The sequence below is a fragment of the Dermacentor albipictus genome, chromosome 4 (assembly GCF_038994185.2).
Source record: "Dermacentor albipictus isolate Rhodes 1998 colony chromosome 4, USDA_Dalb.pri_finalv2, whole genome shotgun sequence".
In the NCBI taxonomy this organism is placed as follows: Eukaryota; Metazoa; Arthropoda; class Arachnida; order Ixodida; family Ixodidae; genus Dermacentor; species Dermacentor albipictus.
The window spans coordinates 7,276,863-7,296,512 of record NC_091824.1 but is presented as its reverse complement, the minus strand read 5'-3'; the positions used below and the strand labels follow the sequence as shown (position 1 = coordinate 7,296,512).

General features: G+C 48.9%; 1 protein-coding gene across 14 annotated transcripts in view; it reads left to right on the top strand.

Annotated features, from left to right (window-relative positions):
* nab (NGFI-A-binding protein homolog) overlaps positions 1–19,650 on the top strand; it is a 1,159,032-nt gene that overhangs the window by 826,597 nt on the left and 312,785 nt on the right. For all 14 annotated transcript variants that reach the window (XM_070536817.1, XM_070536819.1, XM_070536822.1 and 11 more), the window contains one exon: positions 18,926–19,182. In XM_070536817.1, the coding sequence (XP_070392918.1) occupies positions 18,926–19,182 (257 nt within the window). The remainder of the gene's footprint in view (positions 1–18,925; positions 19,183–19,650) is intronic.

Genomic DNA, 19,650 nt, shown 5'->3' with positions numbered 1-19,650 from the left:
CCCCCTTTGCATATCTCCCAAGGCTTTCTTCTTCCGGCGTTACCTTTGGGATTTCGAATTCCTCTAGACTAGTTTCTCTTCCATTATCGTCGTGGGTGCCACTGGTACTGTATAAATCTCCATAGAACTCCTCAGCCACTTGAACTATCTCATCCATATTAGTAATGATATTGCCGGCTTTGTCTCTTAACGCATACATCTGATTCTTGCCAATTCCTAGTTTCTTTTTCACTGTTTTTAGGCTTCCTCCGTTCCTGAGAGCATGTTCAATTCTATCCATATTATACTTCCTTATGTCAGCTGTCTTACGCTTGTTGATTAACTTCGAAAGTTCTGCCAGTTCTATTCTAGCTGTAGGGTTAGAGGCTTTCATACATTGGCGTTTCTTGATCAGATCTTTCGTCTCCTGCGATAGTTTGCTGGTATCCTGCCTAACGGAGTTACCACCGACTTCCATTGCACACTCCTTAATGATGCCCACAAGATTATCGTTCATTGCTTCAACACTAAGGTTCTCTTCCTGAGTTAAAGCCGAATACCTGTTCTGTAGCTTCATATGGAATTCCTCTATTTTGCCTCTTACCGCTAACTCATTGATCGGCTTCTTATGTACCAGTTTCTTCCGTTCCCTCCTCAGGTCAAGGCTAATTCGAGTTCTTACCATCCTGTGGTCACTGCAGCGCACCTTGCCGAGCACGTCCACATCTTGTATGATGCCGGGGTTAGCGCAGAGTATGAAGTCTATTTCATTTCTAGTCTCGCCGTTTGGGCTCCTCCACGTCCACTTTCGGCTATCCCGCTTGCGGAAGAAGGTATTCATTATCCTCATATTATTCTGTTCCGCAAACTCTACTAATAACTCTCCCCTGCTATTCCTAGTGCCTATGCCATATTCCCCCACTGCCTTGTCTCGAGCCTGCTTCTTGCCTACCTTAGCATTGAAGTCGCCCATTAGTATAGTGTATTTAGTTTTCACTCTACCCATCGCCGATTCCACGTCTTCATAGAAGCTTTCGACTTCTTGGTCATCATGACTGGATGTGGGGTATAGACCTGTAAGACCTTCAATTTGTACCTCTTATGATGTTTCACAAGAAGACCTGCGACCCTCTCGTTAATGCTATAGAATTCCTGTATGTTACCAGCTATATTCTTATTAATCAGGAATCCGACTCCTAGTTCTCTTCTCTCCGCTAAGCCCCGGTAGCACAGGACGTGCCCGCTTTTTAGCACTGTATATGCTTCTTTTGGCCTCCTAACTTCACTAAGCCCTATTGTATCCCATTTACTGCCTTCTAATTCCTCCAATAGCACTGCTAGACTCGCCTCACTAGATAACGTTCTAGCGTTAAACGTTGCCAGGTTCATATTTTAATGGCGGCCTGTCCGGAGCCAGTGATTCTTAGCACCCTCTGCTGCTAAGTGCAGCGGTGGCGTGGAGGTAAAACACCCGCCTCGCGTGCAAGAGGTCCGTGGTTCGAATCCCGGTGCCGGCAATTTTTCACCGGATTAAAAAAAAATCCACGTGTTGATAAAATTGCACAAACAGGCCTCTAGTGTGGCCTGTTCCCGGTGACCAGAACCGGTAACGCACTCCCTCACAAGAGCAGGATTGGCCACCCTGGTGCAGTATTTGGCCACAACCTCCACGGCGGCGGTCAGACCTGCGACGCAGCAGAGGGTGCTAAGAAGACTTAGCTAGACGAAAAAGGAATTTTTGTGCCTTGGGGGACTCGCTGTTTAATTTGTCAAAAGCCAGAAACGATCGCGCATGTCTTTCTGGATTTTCGGGAAGTATTTTTTTTTCTGGGATACCTTACAACGTATTCTAAAGAAAGACCTACCTGTGGACGCTTTCGGCATAAGATTTTTGCCAGCTGAAAATCAGGATGGTATTCCATTCGACCTCGTTATGCTCTTGAGCCTCCATAGCATTTGGCGACCTAGGATGGCAGTTCGGAACGCGGGCGCAAAGCCGATACGGCTATATTTCAAGAAAAGCATCGGCACAACTATAGCCGTGTGCCACTTTCAAACCCCAGAGCTTGAATGGCTCCCCAGGCTTGAAGCATGGTTAAACATGCGCGAATATTAACGGGTTCGCACAATAAGGACAGTTCTTAGAGACTGGCTCCACGAATGTGTTTATCAGGTGCTTGTGTTGTTCAATGTGGCAATAATGAAAAAAAAAACACAAAAAAGTGTGGCTCATAGTGGCGAAGTACCGGGCTTGGTATCTGTAGGTCACGGGATCGAATCCTATAGTGACATGTTTATTTTTACTTTTTTCTTTAATTTCTGGTGGAATAATTTTTGTTGCTTTCCGCGTTAAAAAAAAAACATATATACGCGGTATACCCAAGCGCTGCGTATTTTGCGCGCTCCTTTCGCGCCAGTAGCCAGCAGCACCTCGCAGTGCGCGAACCGGCATGCGCATGCACTGGATGCTGGGCTTTGTGATAGGGGCATCTTTATTTTGTGGTTGTAGCGCAGTCGTCGCTTGCGGTGTGCATTTTTTGACGACGCAGACCCTGACTTGGCTTTGCGCTGTAATGAAATGAGCGACTGCACTTGTCGAGAGCGCGATGTGTGATCGTCGCGGCGTTCATTCGCCAAAACCATTCGAATTTTTGTGTTCGCATTGGGATCGAGCGCACTTGGTAAAAAAATCATTTGACGTTGTGTTGAACAAATGAAGGGGTCGCTGTAATACCTGAACGCAGTGCTTTAGCGATTCCTTGTAGCGACATATTGATCATTCCGCGACGTGTTGCGACGAAACATCAGCGAGGTGGCGTGAGATCAGTACACAGTAGGAAATGAACTCCTCGTACGACGTCGCAGGGATATGGTTTATCTTAGGCGTACGATCGCGTCACTGTGGTTACGCGAGCGCCCTTAGCTGTTTCTCAGGTGCGCTTCTATTGTGTAGATATACCTCACTAAACGCAGAAATAATTTTGCTTCGCAATTGGATTTTCGCGCTTTGGTGCTATCACTGTGTCTGCTACAAAGGGCAAGCAGAAAGGCAGAATTACAAGAGGATCAAGTGTAACATTACAGTATACACTGCAGGACTTGATCTGACTGAGTTTCTGGCGGCTCATTTAATGTGCTCTTCGTGCGCTGTTGGCTTGACGGTAGGTGGCGGCCATTGTTTTCACAAATAAAGAGAAGGGCGCAGTAAGGTTGGCAAGAAAGCGGAGTCACACAATAACAGCAGCGCCAACAGAATAGGCTGAGCGCAAGGCGAACAACAGGAACAAAGAGCACCGTGATACCCGAACTGCATTTTGTGCTCCTTTCGTGTAGAGATGGTAATGTTTTCGTGCAAGAATGTGGCATCGCAGGGCACCACGTCATCAGTTCATAGCAGTCAGCGCGTCTCACTACCAAACCAGCAAGCGAAATCGCTCGCAGCGAAGTGTCCGCCGATGCTCGAACCGCGCGAGCGTCGGCTTCGCGCCGTTGCCGACGTCGCCAGTGACGTGGCCGCGGTGCTGTCGGCGGTGGCCCGATCACCACGCCGACAACCGCCCCGGGCTTCAATTGGTGCCGCTGCGCGTTCTTGCGTGTCGCGTTACCGCATCGTCCGGTGCGTGGTGAATATCACTTACCGCGCGAAATGATAAGTTGCGCATACGTGACACGACTGCTGTCTACTCGCTTGTTTGCCAGCATTATCCCACACGTGTACTGGGTCATCGTTGCCGTTGTTTGGAATTAACATAAACGCCATGATTTGAACGTGACATAAAAAAACTACTTTAGCCAACATAATTGATACTGTGAGCCAATGTTGGCATATAAGGTTTTATTGCGGGCTGTTGCATACCTCGATGCTTCGTTTTTCGCCAAATTTCGTTACACGTTTGCAGCAAGAAAAATAGTTTTTCTGCCACTGAGATTATTAGGAGTGGTGGCTGGCGATAGTTTTCTGAATTCTTAATCTGCTATTGGACAGAATCCCGTATTTCACAACGTCAGGCACTGGATCCTGAGCGATGCTTGACAGCGCAACCCCCGTATCACAGATATAGGGGGACCGCGAGCTTTTCTCGGCACCTGATCGATATTACAAACACGTGTAACTAAAAGGGCTAGCTTGAATGCCGAAAATTGCCTGAGTCTTTAATTTCTTTTCTTCAGACTATCGCTCATAAGCATTCCTTTTTCTCTGCTTTCGGTGGTATGTGGTTAAATTGGGGGAAGGCATTAATATCTAACGAACGTGCTGCTCAGCACTACAGGCTAGCCTGTTTGCATTGCGATCCTCTCTCATCCTTCGTGCACGCTGCCGTTCCGAGCTTTATAGTGGGCTCTTCAAAATGAAATGGCTCTCATCTTGCTACTCGTCTGTAAAGGCGGAAAAAAGAAAACGCGTTTTTACTCATTTGCCCCCGCAAAGAAGAAAAAAAAATGTTTAGGTTCTAACCCTTCAAACTCTCGCCCGGCTATTTTTCTTTTTTTTAGATAAGCTTTGTAGACCATATTAGGGTGACCGTTTACGAATTCTAGTGTTTTTTTATTCCCTGGCATTACCACTGCGATACCCACAGCTGCGTTGGCTCGGTGCAATGTTCGGATTCTTGGGAAAACAAAGACCGCGGCTGCACACGACACCGGAGAAAAATCTTCCCCGCTTAGGAAACGTCCTTTTGTCTTGTTCAGGCGATTTCAAAAAGGGCGACAACACACAAAAGATCCCGTTTGAACGTACGCAAAAAGAAAAAAAAAAGTCACTTTTAAACCACGTTCTCGGGGCTCAGAGTCGACAAAGCCCCTTCGCTCCCGCCCCCTGTACACCCATTGCGCATGCGTACGCTAGGATGCGTTTGCGCTCTCGCACGCACTGAAAGATGCCTGCCTCATTTCTTCTTTCTTTGTTCTCTTCCAGACGTCGTCTTTTGCCAAAGTCTTGTACGCAGTCTCGTCTCTCTTTATTTTATTTCCTCGACACCCTAGCGAAGCTCTGCACTTTTGCCGCTCCCTCGTGTTTCGCTGTCTGCTTTTCTTCCATTGATTCGCGCGTCTGCTCATGCTGTCCAGGCAGCGCGCCGCGGCGGGTCGCCACCCTCGGCCCTTCTCGGCGCTCCGTTCTTTTCTTTATTATTGTTTCTTTTTTTCTTTTCGTTTTTTTTTCTTCTTTTTCTCTTTCTTCTTTGCCCCCTTGCTGTCGGCGCTGTGGAGGAGGGACGCGGCTTCGCATAAAAAGCACCAACGGCTCTCTCCGCAAAGAGCAAAACGGGGCAAAGCAAGGAAACATAAAATAGCAAACTGGAGAGGAGGGGACAGCAACCAATCCGCGACGCCATCTTCCGCTCGCGACAGGGGAGGGGCCAGTGGGGACCCTGCGCGCTTAAATGACTGCGTTCAGCGGCACGGCAAAAAGAACGAGAGAAAAGAGTACGCTTCTGTAGCTACCTTTTTTTTCTTTCGTCTTTCGTTCTTGCTTCTTTTTTAATTTTTTTTGTCATCAGTGTTCTTCCAGCTCACGCCATCCCTTCCCCGAGTTTTCCATTTTTTTTTTTTTCGTACAACGGCTGTGTGCAGCGAGGACGCTGTCTGAATATCGGAAAGCAACGCTGCTTCAAATGAGCCACAATTTAGCGCGTTCGAAATTGATACAAAAATGGGTTGAACGTGTGGTTAGCGACTCAGGTACATTAAAATAAAGATGCCGCTTGTACGAGCATGACGCGTGCGACGCTTTGCACAGTTTAGCCACTGCAGCACGTGATCGCTCGTCCACCACTGGGCGTACACGTCGCACCCTTATTAAGAGACACAGGTCCGGGAAGGTTAGGAAGAAGCAATCAACCTAGCAGTAGTCGAAGGAAAATACACTAATGCCCGGAAAATGATGTCAGCAGCATGAGGATTGCCTGCAGGTACTTAATCAGAGAGAAATAGCTTCGTTGACCACAGTTGCAGGTAGGGCTGCGAGGGGGCCTCAATCAACTGTGTCTAGTTCCAGCGATGATAAGGTGCGATTGGTTTATTTGTCAAGCAGAAAAATTGGCATTCAAAATGATAGCATTGTGAAGATTGAAGAAGTGGGGCACTGACACATTCAGTAAGAAGAAACTTGCCAATTGAAGGGGCGATTTTCATGCCACGGCAACGCCCGTGCAAGCGATCACTTCGACTTCGGTGGAAGGCATATCGGGACGGGCGGCTTGAAGCGACCACGTCCTTCGGCAACTGCGTGAGGCAGGGACACTCCAGTGTGGCATGGATCTTTGTAAAGCTTCAGCACCTAGCGTGATCTCCCTTCCTATTAGCCTCTTGTCACAGACCTCGCGCAAATCGTTCCAGTATATCGTACTTTGATGTTATATTTATGTCCAGGTGGAAATCGCCAGGCGAATATGTTCAAAATTTGTACGTGGCGGGTACTTTAGTCGAAAAAGCTTCCGCCCGTGTAATGAAAATTCTTGGTTAGCGGAAGTGTAGCTGCAGCTGCTGTGAAGAATGCCGGTGCAATCAGCGTACACGAGCTGGCTCATTGCAATGGTGCGCAACGGAAACACGCAGCGTGGCGCGTTCGCTTCTTTCGCGTGCGTCGCGTTTCGGTGAGCGATGCTGCACTTGACGGCAGGCTGGCTTTGGAAAGGGCTCTGCCGATAGCGAGAAGGGTTGTGCGCATGTACCGCCGCTCGTGGAGTTATTGCGTACAGTCGAGGAAGCATCTTATAGGCAATATCTACAAAATTCCACGATAATTCACCACCCCGACAGCAAAAAACCAAGCAAAAGTAGACAGGAAGGGGCATCTAGCACTCATAGAGGATCTCTAGAATACTGTTCATTACATAAATGGAAGAGGTATTCAAGCTGTGAAGGAAAGAATAATAAGGTATTATTAACGGTAATCACGCAGCAACACTAGTGATGGCATCCTAGAATTGGGTTACAGCCTTATGAAAAATCTCTTTTGTCAGATATGTCAATATTTTCACTCATTTATCTTTATTACGCGTGCATAGACAAATAGGTTCAGCTTTTTTGAGAACATTAACTTAAGGAGACAAACGTTACTTCCACGATACACGTACCACACCATGTTGCTAATTTAGGTACGTCGGACTTCTTGAACATACACATCGGGATAGATGTTCCGAGGGTGCACTTGAAGCTGCAGAGCACTCTGTCCGCTACTTTGCAAATAACTGTCCCCATAGAGTATATGCCAGTGTATGAGCGACATCGCTTATATACTGGTGTCATCATACACTGGTGTCACTGGTGGTCATTAAAAGAGTTTCTGACTATATTGAACGATCGTAATTGTAATGAAAATGCAAGTTTTATCATATTTGCTGCACGCATGTCTCGAAAGTGGGTTTGGTGCAATCGATTCTCGTTGTAACCAAATCCTTTTGTTCGAAATATTGCCCCTTTCCGTGCTCCCGATTGTGGTAAGATGCATTTGAGGCCGAATTATTACAAGTTTACGGGAACCTGACGCTGTACGAATCGAAAATTCTACAACGGACCGCTCAGGGCAGCGTATACGCGATAACCCTTCGCATTTATTTGTATCAATGTGGAGCGGTTAAAAGCACCACGCCGGTCACATTGCCGCATGACGGCAGCTTCGTGGGACTGACTGGGTCACCTGATGGTGACCGACACAAGAGGAACCTGCTCACGGGCGTGAGTATATTGTCACGTGGTAGGGATGGTAAAGAACACAGTAGCAATACTGTGAAAGACGAAACTAACTTTTATTGGGCGAACCTGAGGACACTTATAAAGAGGACACTTATTAAACAAAACCAACAAAGAAGCAAAGTGGAAAGTAACATAGTCCAAAGAAGTCCGCAGTTCAGCTATGTAAAGTCCCAAAGTTCATGAGCGCACCCAGAACGGCTTGAGTCGCACAACGTGGACTATTTGAGGTCGTGAATGGCGCCGCTGTGATGGCGAAGTGCCGACCGATCATAGTCGAGTGCGCCAATGCGCCGGATGGCCACGTAAGGTCCGAAATAGCGGCGTAATAGTTTCTCACTGATTCCTCGTCGGCGTATCGCGGTCCAAACCCAAACGCGGTCGCCGGGTTGGCACTCGACGTAGCGTCGCTGAAGGTTACAGTGTCGGCAGTCGGTCCTCTCCTGGTTCTTGATGCGCAGATGGGCGAGCTGTCGAGCTTCTTTGGCGCGCTGGAGATATGTGGCGACATCAAGATTCTCTTCGTACGGCAGCATGGCGTCGAGAGTCGTCGTCTGGTTCCTGCCGTAAACCACCTTCAACTGCCTGATCTGTGTTATTTCTTGCACCGCCATCTTGTAAGCATAGGTTACGTACGGCAGGACCGCGTCCCACGTCTTGTGCTCGACGTCGACGTACATCGCTAGCACGTCGGCGAGGGTCTTGTTCAGGCGCTTCGTGGGACCATTCGCCTGCGGGTGGTAGACAGTTGTCATCCTGTGGCTTGTCTGGCTCTACTGCAACATGGCTTGTGTTACGGCCTCTCCTCTGTCGATGATGATGACTTCTGGGGCGCCATTTCGCAGCAGGATGTTCTCGACGAAAAATTTCGCCACGTTGGCTGCGCTACCTTTCGGCAGGGCTTTAGTTTCAGCGAAGCGGGTGAGATAGTCCGTCGCCACGACGATCCACTTCTTCCCGGATGTTGACGTCGGAGAGCGTCCCAACTAGTCCATCCCGGTTTGCTGAAAAGGTCGGCAAGGAAGCTTGATGGGCTATAGTGATCCCGCTTGCCTTGTCGGTGGTGTCTTGCGTCGCTGCCAATCTGGCATGTCTTCACGTAACGGGCGACGTCGACGGTCAGGCGCGGCCAGTAATACCTTTCCTGTATCCCTGATAGCGTCCGGGAGAATCCGAGAGGCCCAGCGGTCGGATCGTCATGTATGGCGTGCAGTACTTCTAGACGCACCGGTGAGGGAACAACAAGTTAGTTGTCGCGTACTGGGGAGAAGTTCTTCACTTCGAAGCGTGAACGAAGACAATGCGCGCCTAAATGACCTAGGGTCAACGTTGGTGTGCCCTTATATATACTCGATGAGGCCTTTTAGCTCCGGGATTGCTCGTTGCTGTTCAGCGAAGTCTTCCGCGCGTATTATTCCAAGGCGGGTGCCGTCCTCCTCGTCGTCTTGAGGCGGTGGCTCAATGACGCGTGTGATAGGCAAACGGCATCAGAGTGTTTTCGTGCGGACTTATAGATTACAGTGACGTCATAGTGTTGCAGTCTGAGGCTCCTCCGTGCCAGCCGTCCTGATGGGTCCTTTAAATTAGCTACCAGCAGCGCGTGACGGTCGCTGACGGGTTTGCATGGCCTGCCAGACAGGTAAGGGCGGAATTCTGCTGTAGCCCAAATGATGGCGAGACTTTCCTTTTCGGTCTTTGGATAATTGCCTTCCGCTTTTGACAACGACCGGCTAGCGTAAGATATCATCCGTTCAAGTCCGTCTTTCCTCGGGACTAGTACGGCACCGAAGCTTTGGATTTATATACTGGCGTCAGTGTGGATTTCGGCATCGGCGTCCTCGTCAAAGTGCGCAAGTACCGGCGGAAACTGCATGCGCGTTTTGAGTTCTTGAAATGCATCAGGCTGCGGCGTAGTAGCCAATTACAATTACGTAATTACAGCTCAGTAAAGAAAAAATTACTTGCAGCTACTCCACTGTACTGGAAAAAATATGCACTAGGTTTTCTTCGAGCAACGCCTTGCTCTTCTTAAAAATCTTGGTGCATGATAGGTAATGGGGACATCCTGTATATATTTATTACCTCTGCATGTAAGTGGCGATGTTTGCATCCCTAATAAATGGTAGAAATTCTGAGAAGTGTTTTTTAATGAGTCGTTAGCTTTGCTTATAGGAAATAGAAGCGATACTGAGACACACCATTCACGTGCATTTCACACGCCGTTGATAAAAGACGCTGCAAAAGGGGTCTCCAAAGTCTACATTTTTTTTTTGCAGTGTCACAAACGCACGCAAATCATTTTGAAGCGAGGTTTACATACGGCAACATATTCATTATCTACGCATGGGCTATCCATACCTTTAGAAGTAATTGTTAATTGGCTACCTCATTCTCTTTAAATATATAATAAACTTGGTCCTGTGTATATATTCAAATATGTTGCGTACGTGCATGGTGTTTACAAAGCAAATTTAAAACAATGTTGAAGTGAGAAAATATGGATGAAGCAGCCGCCTCATCCGTATTTCAATACGGATGAGGCCTGTCTGTCAACAATAATGCAGTAAGTTATTAGCCACAACAAAGTTTTAAGTGAAAAGGCCGAGGCAAGTGGAAAGAAACCTCAAATGATATGGGTGACAAAACTCTGGCAATGACACATTAAGTGAGGGGAGGGGGGTAGGCTTTGCTATCGCTGTCGAGGAGAATCACATCTTCTCGGTGAACTAATCCTAACACGTATATCGTGGAAACGGGGTGTGGCTAATACCGCAAAATATTTTATATTAGCAGAATAATTACGGCTTTTGTTGCCAATGGCGTACAGGAGTGTAGCAGACCTTTCAGAGTGCAAATTAGGAACCACGTTGCTTAAGCGTTTCCTCAATCGTAAATGAAGTATGCCGGCCAAAATGTATACGCATAGTTCGGTTAAATAGTGGGAATCTTTTTGTGGATGTGTGGGTGAAGTTACAAGAGCACCAGGTAAGCACAGGCTGCAAAGTATTCCTTTTCTTTTTGTGCAAAGTCACTGCTTCGCATGCGCGATCAAATTTGGTGAAAAGTGTGTGCATGAACAGCATCGCTCAACGTGAATGTTAATTAATGGTGTCTGGGTTAAGTAGGGTCTTTGCTAAAGAATTGCTTGAGCAAGTGATCGTAGGCGTTATGTGCAGGTAATTTTTTTAACTGCGTGGTTTATTACAGACAGCTAAAATTCCTAATGCAACTGGTTGAAAAAAAGCGGCTTCGCTGGAGGTTCGGCTGTGAGCTTGCAGATACGTATAAGTTTGATATATCTCCAGTTTCTTATCATCTTGACGGCGACCATTGCGCCAGGCTATATTTCAGGCGCCCCATGGGATCTGCACTTGTCCAGTTACATTCCAACGCGCTGACCGTGCATATATATGTTTCCGAAAACATTCCAGTACTGCGTGTCTGCCTCCAGGGCCACCCGATATTTTGTTTCTCGGACGTATAGGAATACTGCACATGTAAAATAATTGAATATCGCAACAGCGTATACCATTGTTTAATATCCGCGGTTAATATCCGCGGAGAGAGCGGGAGCTCTCTCGGGAGGTCTCGGAAGCTGGCTCACCAGGGCGCGGCGCCATGACCCGCGCACAGGTTGCGCAAGAGCTCGTCCGCGCAGTTCAACCCGTGTGGCGCATGACTGCAGCCCCGCGACATTTGGCCGCCGATCGCTTGCGCAATGGCCTCGGTGAGGAAACCGGCGGGCGCGCGCACACCTTCTGGCGCGCAGTCACGAAGTGCTCGCTCGGCCGACCTCATTAGGCGGCCCCTGAACCGCTAATTCAGCCATGCCGCCGAGGCCGGCCACGCCCCCGTCGTCACGGCAACCTCGGGGATGGTCACACGGCGCCTACCGGCCATCTTGTTCGTTTCTCTTGCATATCCCGCCAGGCGCAGAAGCACTGTAAAAGCGCCTCTTAGTACAAGCAGACAATTCAATTTAATTCAAACCCGCGATGTCATCGTATGTGCCCGGGAACGTGGGTCAGAGTCCAGCCATTGCGGGCGCATTCTGAATCACGCAGCTATATGTTCGCGCTTCGGGTGCACATTGAAGAACCACGCGAGTTAAAAATTAAGCCGGAGCATCACCTCTTGTGCACCTCCAGCTCTTAAACTCAATAAATCAGTCCAACGTGGCTTCCGTGCACTGAAGAAATGCAGGATCAGAAGTGAGGCCAATCAATGTTTCAGTATTTAGCAGATATAGCTATCGCAGGCAATTGATGTGTGCAGTGATCACCTCATGCGGCGTTTACGTGTGCTTTTGTTCCGTGTTTTATCGCTCAATTTAGCTCCGCGCATATGTACAAAACCGCTCCTGCTTCCCTTAGAATCGCGTAATGTGCCCGTAAGCTTTTGTAGCCACATGAATCTTGCTAAGTATATGACATTTAGAGCCTTCATAAAGACAGCTCCTGTCGTGTTTTTCTGACTAGCCTGTTCCCACTTCTGGCTTAGACAGAGAAGAGCGCAACCTAACTTTGTGTTACAATGATGACGAACCTCGAACAAAGTTGGCAAGTTCTGTGTTTAATATGGGTCACATATGACTCCCGGTTTAAGCTTATGATAGGCGAAATGACTCGGTCCGTCTTTCTGGCTACGTGTTCTGAGGAAAGCAGGTGGCCCTTTGATTTCGGCAATATCTTGTGGAGTGATGCGGCACTTGGCTTGTTGAGTGGACGACTGACTTGAACTCTATGGACGCAATGGACCCCCGCAGGCAGGAAAGAGTCGGCCGAGTGTTGTCTTTGTGTTCCTGCGCATTCAACAGTTCTTTGAGACTTAATAAATCGTCTCAGCTATGTCGTATTTTGCGTACGTTGTTTTGGTAGGCGGCAGTAGTTTCAGTTCATAGCAACACCTACAAAAGGGAGCATTCTCTTTTCATGACGCATCTTATATGAGCCACTTTGTCACTACGGCGATCTTTTCCTTACACTTTTCTCCTTACTATACAAGCTCACAAAGAAATACGGCGGAAGGCTTCTCGCATGCAACTGCCCTGCTTCTGTTGCTTCTGTATCTGATGGAAGCTGTCGCTAAGTTATATAAGATCGGAAATCTCGGCTTGGCGGCTCCAGATGACGTTTGTGGCAGCCATCGCAGCTTGTTCTCCGCCAAGAGCCGAGGTCGCGACGTCTTTGGTGAACAACAAAACCTCGTAGGCACTACTATCGCCTTGCGCCACTGCATTAATCATCGCTACGTTGACTGCTGGGACCGGCCTCTTCTCGAGACCATTGGTGTACAGACACGAGACACGCTCACTAAAATTAAATAAGGCAATGGATAGATGGGTTAGACATTTCTTCACCCTCTACATAGAGAGACGATTGGAACGCCATAGCTCATGGCGGCCGGCGCGCCACCGGTGAGCGCTGGGCGATCGGTGAGAAAGCCAAATGCGCTCACAAAATATCTCGCTTTCATGTGACACCAGACATGCGCGAGCTCTGTATTCTCAACGGCAGCGCAAAGAATGCCTGCAGCCATGCGCTCCAAATATGGATTGCCTTTCAATCGCTTAGCACTGCACTTAAAGCCGAACAAAAGAAATAATCACAAGAATCGGGGAGACTGCTGCGACTAATGTGATCGTCTTTGGCACTTGCCATCGCTTCGCCGACATTCTTTGTTCCTCGACGCCTGCTTCTTGCGGATACCTCGGGGTTGTCAAGCTTGACTCTGCATTCACAGCAGCGGCGATGATGCTAGGTGCCTAGAAGGCGCGTCCCCTTGGGAGCCCATCCCTTCCCATGTCTTCCCCCTCCTAACCGTTAATCCCCTCCCTAAAAATATGCATCCCGAACACCACCCCTCCCGTAGAGCAGCGCGAGCCTCCGCGCTCTGGCGTCAGTACGAACGGCAGGCCGCCGTGGCTTACGTAGATGCTGCCCCGTACCGCCGCTACCCAGCACATGCCCTGGCCGTCACTGACAACTCTCTACGACCCACTCTTACTGCCTCAGTCTACACTTCCACCTCTGTCGAGGCCGAGGAGGCAGCTATTGCCCTTGCTATCACGCAAACCTCCGCGAAGTACATCTTCAGCGACTCCAAACCTGCGGTCTACAACTACGCGGTTGGACGGGTGGCACACCCGGCCATCGGAATCTTGCGTTCCGATACCGTTCCCTCTCGCCCCATCCAAATCATCTGGGTGCCCGCTCACGCGGCCCATCCTGGTAACGAGGCGGCCAATTCCATCGCTCGAGATTCGACTGACCGAGCAAGCCCGCCCCCGCCGGGAATGGATACGCACGACGCGCTCCTCACGTACCGCGATATCACGCAGCACTATCGCCTCTCTCGTCTCACCTTCCCCCCTCCGCACCAATCCCTTTCCCAGCCCCACCAACACTTATGACGCCACCTTCAGGCCCATACCTATCTTACTCCTGCACGTCTTGCCCTCTTCCACCCCGGGGCGCACTCGCCGGCTTGCCGCTTATGTGACGGCTCCCGCGTCGATTGCGCTCACGTCCTATTCTCCTGCCCGGCACACTTGCCCCCTGCCTCTTGGCGCCTAAGCAATCCGCAGCAGTGGGAGGCTGCTTTCTCCAGCACCGAGCCGGATATCCAACTCCGGCTGGTGAACTGGGCGGAGGACGTCGCGACTAGGCATGGCCTGGACGCCACGACCGGCAGCCTAGGTGAAGGCCGCCCACAACGCTGCTTTTTAATTTGTTTTTACTTTTGGCCTTCTCATCAATAAAGGTTTTTCACCACCACCACCACCCCTTGGGAAGAAAAGTCGCTCCTTTGTATGGGAGTGATAAGCACCACACCATGTTGCCAAAAAACGTTCCTCGTCCTGTTTTCTTTCGAGCATCTCTTGTCTGCCACCCCTTTGATCACAGGAAGGCATACATCGAATGTGCCATGTTTTCGGGAGACCATGACGCCATCGCAGGCTGTAATCAGCTAGATGCACAAAGGTTGATCCAAGTAGGTCGTGAAGCTTCGGGCGAACAGCGGTTCAGAACAGAGTGTCACCGACATGAGCAAGCGTGATTATGAGAGCAGCGACTGAAGCGCGACTATGTTTGGAGGGAACAAACATTGGGAAAGAAAAAAGCGTTCTTTAATTAAAGCGAGGTGCCCTTAGGTTCATTCAACGGCAAAGAAATTACTAATGAATATTCTGTATGCGTAACTAGTGAAGAAAAGTCTATTTTATTTTTCCATTATCATTAAGTACATTTTTCCAGCGCCCGTCATGAGAGTTGACGCCGCTATCTTATTCAATGCGATGCAGCTCTAGAAGTGTGTAAAGTTCGCCTGTTGCAATGCACTGTTACTCACACGTTGTGCTGTTTTGCTTGTCGACGTTCGTCTGAATTTGCTGACGCGGGTAGCTTCATTGTTTCGTAACCTATTCAGTCAAAAGTAGTGGATTACGACCGCCAGATAATTGTTTAGTTCTTTTGTGCGACTGTGCTGGACGACGGGCTTGGCGTTCGGCGATAGGACCAGCACTGGACACGTAACGCTTTCGTCGACCTCCAAGGAAAGTATGTTCTGTGCAGTGGTGCGATTTGGACACCCGCACGGCTGACCTTTTCCTCCATTGCTTTCTGCGCTGAAAGCTCGAAACGCCCATCAAGTCGAATGGCGGGGCATTTTCAATATACGGCTCTGATGGCAGGCCACCAAAACAAATTTTGCGAACAAAATGACGTCACTTCTCTTTTTAACGGATAGGCGTCGCATTGTTTTTTCTTCCGCCGGAAGCGTTCCCTCGTCACACAGATCGGCCGCCGATGAACTTCTGTGGAAGCGCCGCTAACAGGTATGCACCGCGTGACCATGGCCGCTATGGGCCGTCTCCCGTCCCCATTGATGCCTACAGCGTGCTCACGTCATGCAAGAAATCCCTAAATGGCTGCCAGCAAAGTTCACGTGGCGCAAACACCTGCGAAACCTGAAGCAACACGAGCGCTAATTTGACACTAAACATACTTACGAAAACCATCGATATGTGAAATTTTCACACACACGTACATCAAACCTTTTATCAGATTTTTTTTTTACTTTGTTCATGTTGCTATCTCTTGATATCTACTAGGTATAGATTTATCTTGGTCACTACATATTGATCAGAACGACGCGTTCATGACCACAAAGGCTCCAAATAAATGAAGCGATGAAGAAGAGGAAAAACAAGACAGCAGCTTGCAGAAATTGATCCCTATCGTGGCGTATTCAACCGAAACCACTGTGAACACCGGCACCGTAATTCTGCTATTTGTTTTCCTCAAATCAATGCGCTCGCTCACTGCGGGTGAATACGCTTGTAGGTTTCTCGGTTTAGGGTTCTGAGAGAATGGTGAAAGTAAGAATTTGAGAGTGCGTGAGAAAATTCAATCGGAACGATTCGCGTGCTTCCGCTGTACTGGCCAGAGTCCAGGCTCAGCAGCGCGGCCTGCCAGGCTGTCGATGGCGGTCTCGCTCTCATTGTCCTGTATTAGACCCTGGCATTCCCATTGCATGTGTTCTAGCGTGGCTCTGGTGCCACGCACTTTGCATCTATCTGTTGTGTACATGTCTGGATAAATAGCGTGCATATAGGGGTCGGACTCTTGTATGATTTGCTTTGTAGTTGTCATCACCGGACAGCTTGCGCTCTACTGAGTTTCGCATGGGGTAGTGGATAAGGTGAATCTTTGCATCTTGTTGGTGATGTCGTTGAAGCTGGTTATTTTGTCTTCCCATTCCCATACTTCGGAGGGCCCTTCGAGGGGTCTACGTTCGTCGTAGCTCGGAAAGCGAGTCCTCGAGATACGTTGTGTGACGCCGCGTTAGGTTTTGAATTTGAGAGTATTAAATATTTATAACATTTACATTGTAATTACTTATGTTACATTTAGATTGTAATTAGAAATGAGGTGATCGTAAGCAAGAAAATTGTAGTTTCTTAATATAAGTCGTGGCCCTATCTTCTTTGGAACGTACAAAACTTCCTTTCTCTGCGGCATATTATTGCATAATGTGGAATTCGAAATAGATGGACGGACTTTCGCACTCTCATGCTTACTGTGTCTAAGTACGTTTGATTTATTTAGTTCAAAAGTAAATGACCTTCTGGGAGCTTATGAGTTCATTGGCGATATGCTGATCCCTGTTTATTTCTTCGAGGTGGTCCATCATTTTACCTTACGAATACATTTTATTCATAAAACCTTGGTGCATCACGATTTCTTGTTTCTTTTGTGTGTTACCAAGGGGAGGTTACGTCGTTGTCAGCGTATTAAGTTTCGAAAAGTTGTCTAAAACTGTCATATTTTTTTCTTTTTGTGAATAATCAGAACGACGTCCAATCAGATACCTGCTCAATCAATCAGCAGCTATCATTACAGATGATGCTTAGAATATGCAGTTTCCTTACACCATTCTTGAGATTGTTTGTGCAAGTCAATATTTCAGCCACCGGGGATGACGCAGTTGCTGTGTTAAAGGTTTCTTGTTATTCTGGCTCGTTGATTTCTTTTGAAGGTGCCGACTCAGGATTAATCAAATGTGAGGTCGGTATTTCTTCTATAACTAATCTCATGAGTGAAATGATAAGATGACATTTGAGCGGATCTTTTGTTTTTCTTTTTTCCGTACAGTGCAACTATATGGATCACTTAGCTGCTGTGAATTCTGTGAAGTGCTATGTCAAAAAAAAAAGGCTATGTGGTGTCATTGTTGCGACATCATTGTCGGCATTGACGCCGTTGATACTTTTGACTGATTTTCATCAACCACCATGTTGTGGCCGCATATTCCGTTGAGGGCATACGTGACATGGTGGAGGCTTATCTTTGTCATTGTGGTGCATACTGTTTATGTGCCGCCGACGTTGTTGTCTGGTGTATGGCATCGAGGAATTACATGAGAACATGTCGCAATCTTGCCAAGAGCAATTTTTGTGCCATCAGGATAGCATCGTCCCCCTACGCCACTGTTTCGATTGGTGCACGCCCTCTGAAATACACTATGCGCAGACAGCTCCGCTTACCTCAAGGAGCGCCGAACCGAGCACTTCTTGCTCAGCGCTGTTGCTGCGCGACGACTAGACAGCTAGGGCGCGCAATTCTCAAATGTACAGTCGACTATAAAAGTTTACGTACCATGGGATCTCAGAACACGTTGACTTTCCGAGCTGCCTGCAATAGTAGCCAGTAAAACCGAACATCACAATGTTGTTCGCATATAATAGTATAAGCTATAAATGCCACTACTTGGTTGCGTTGTGGGGCTGCTCGGAAATTGGGAGTTTTCTGAGATCCCGTGGTCCGTAAACTTTCTTGCTTGACGGTACACTGACGCATGCAATCCAACCCACATGAGTGCATGGATATGGGCTGGAACTTGGTATGCCAGTGGTGACGATTGTGTCCATTGGGGGGTGGGTGCGGAGGGGACTTTATATTCATTGGTCTACGAGTCATGGCGATAGTTAAACTGGAGATGACGAGCTCGCCTGTCGAAGACAGGAAAGGAAAGAAAAAGTAGAAAATTAGAGAGGGAGTGAACGAAAGAAAAATCAAGAAACAAAAACCGTCCATAATCACAACGGTCATCGTCAAGGGAACGAATCGACGGAGAAGGCTAAACCCACTTTGAAGCACTTAAGTGCTATCGCAGTAAAAAGCTTTACAGTACCCAGTAAAATCTGTCGAACAGTATACAGTTACATTATGCGTAAAATTCATTTCGTTATACAGCTACTTCTTTAATCACTGAAACCACCGAAGATGCACTGAAACGGATGCCACAGCGCATAACCTAGGTATTTTGGTACCTCGAGTAATGGCTCTGGCCATCTTTGATTCGGGCGACGAAATGTATCACTCTCGTAATGTCGGGGACGGCAGTGGGAGAACTGCAGCGCCCGTTAACCAGCTCGAGGTCAGACGGACAGGCTGTGGCGAGAGAGCATTTATTCGCCTTGGTGACTCCTTGTGCTTCTCTGGCAGCGTTACGTGCACAGCGCTGCGCCGTGTCGCGGTGTGTGCCTCTCGCTGTGCGTGTGTGCATGTTTGCCGTTCCGGCCGTGCATTGTCGGGCACTGCATGACGTCCTCTCGGGCACGAGCGGATTCATGTCAATCTGCGTCTCGCGGTGGCCTCGCACGCGCCGTTTGTGACGCAAGTGCGGAAGAAATGCGCCGTTCGTCGCATGGCGAGCCTGAACAAAGTGTGCTCGTCATTTCGTGCAGCCATGTTCCAGACTCCGCTGGTGCCGTCGCTGGGCCCTCCGCCCCCGGGCCACCACCCGGCGGGTCCTCCGCCCCACCTGCAGCAGCAGCACGGCGTATCCCCGGTGGCGCGCCCCATGGGCCTGGCGCCCCCGCTGCGGCCGCCCGTCAGCGCCTCGCCGGGCCTCAAGGAGCCGCCGCCGCCCAGGATTCACCACGCGCCGCCGCCACCACCGCCACCGCCGCCGGCGTCGGCGCCACAGCCGCCTTTCGGCCAGGTGCGTTCCCTCTCGCGCGGGCGGCGTGCCTGCCGTCGCTGCGTCTATTGCCACGTGTCTTGAAAGGGCATGCTCGTTGAGCTATCTGGTTCCTACGGCGTTGAGACCTGCTGGCTACCGAGCGCGGTGGGCATAGTTTCCTACAAAAATTGGCGGTGGGTAGGACGCGCGCCTTCTTGCCTGTTCTCGCACTGTGCCCACCACTAATTCATTGTGCCCCTTGCCCAGAAGGAGCAGCACCTCGATGCTCTTTCTGAAGAAAGAAAAAATGCTCTTTCTGAAGAAGAAAAAAAAAAGGAAACTAAGGCAGATGCTCGCGCATAGAAAATAGGGAGGGCTACGGGAAAGACAAAATTACAGCAGTGGTGAAACGTGACGTGCACAGCGTCAAAAAAGCGCATTAGCTGCAAATAGGAGCGGAAATATGAAAAATCAATGAAAACGCCTTAGCAGCGAAACGCAAAGAAC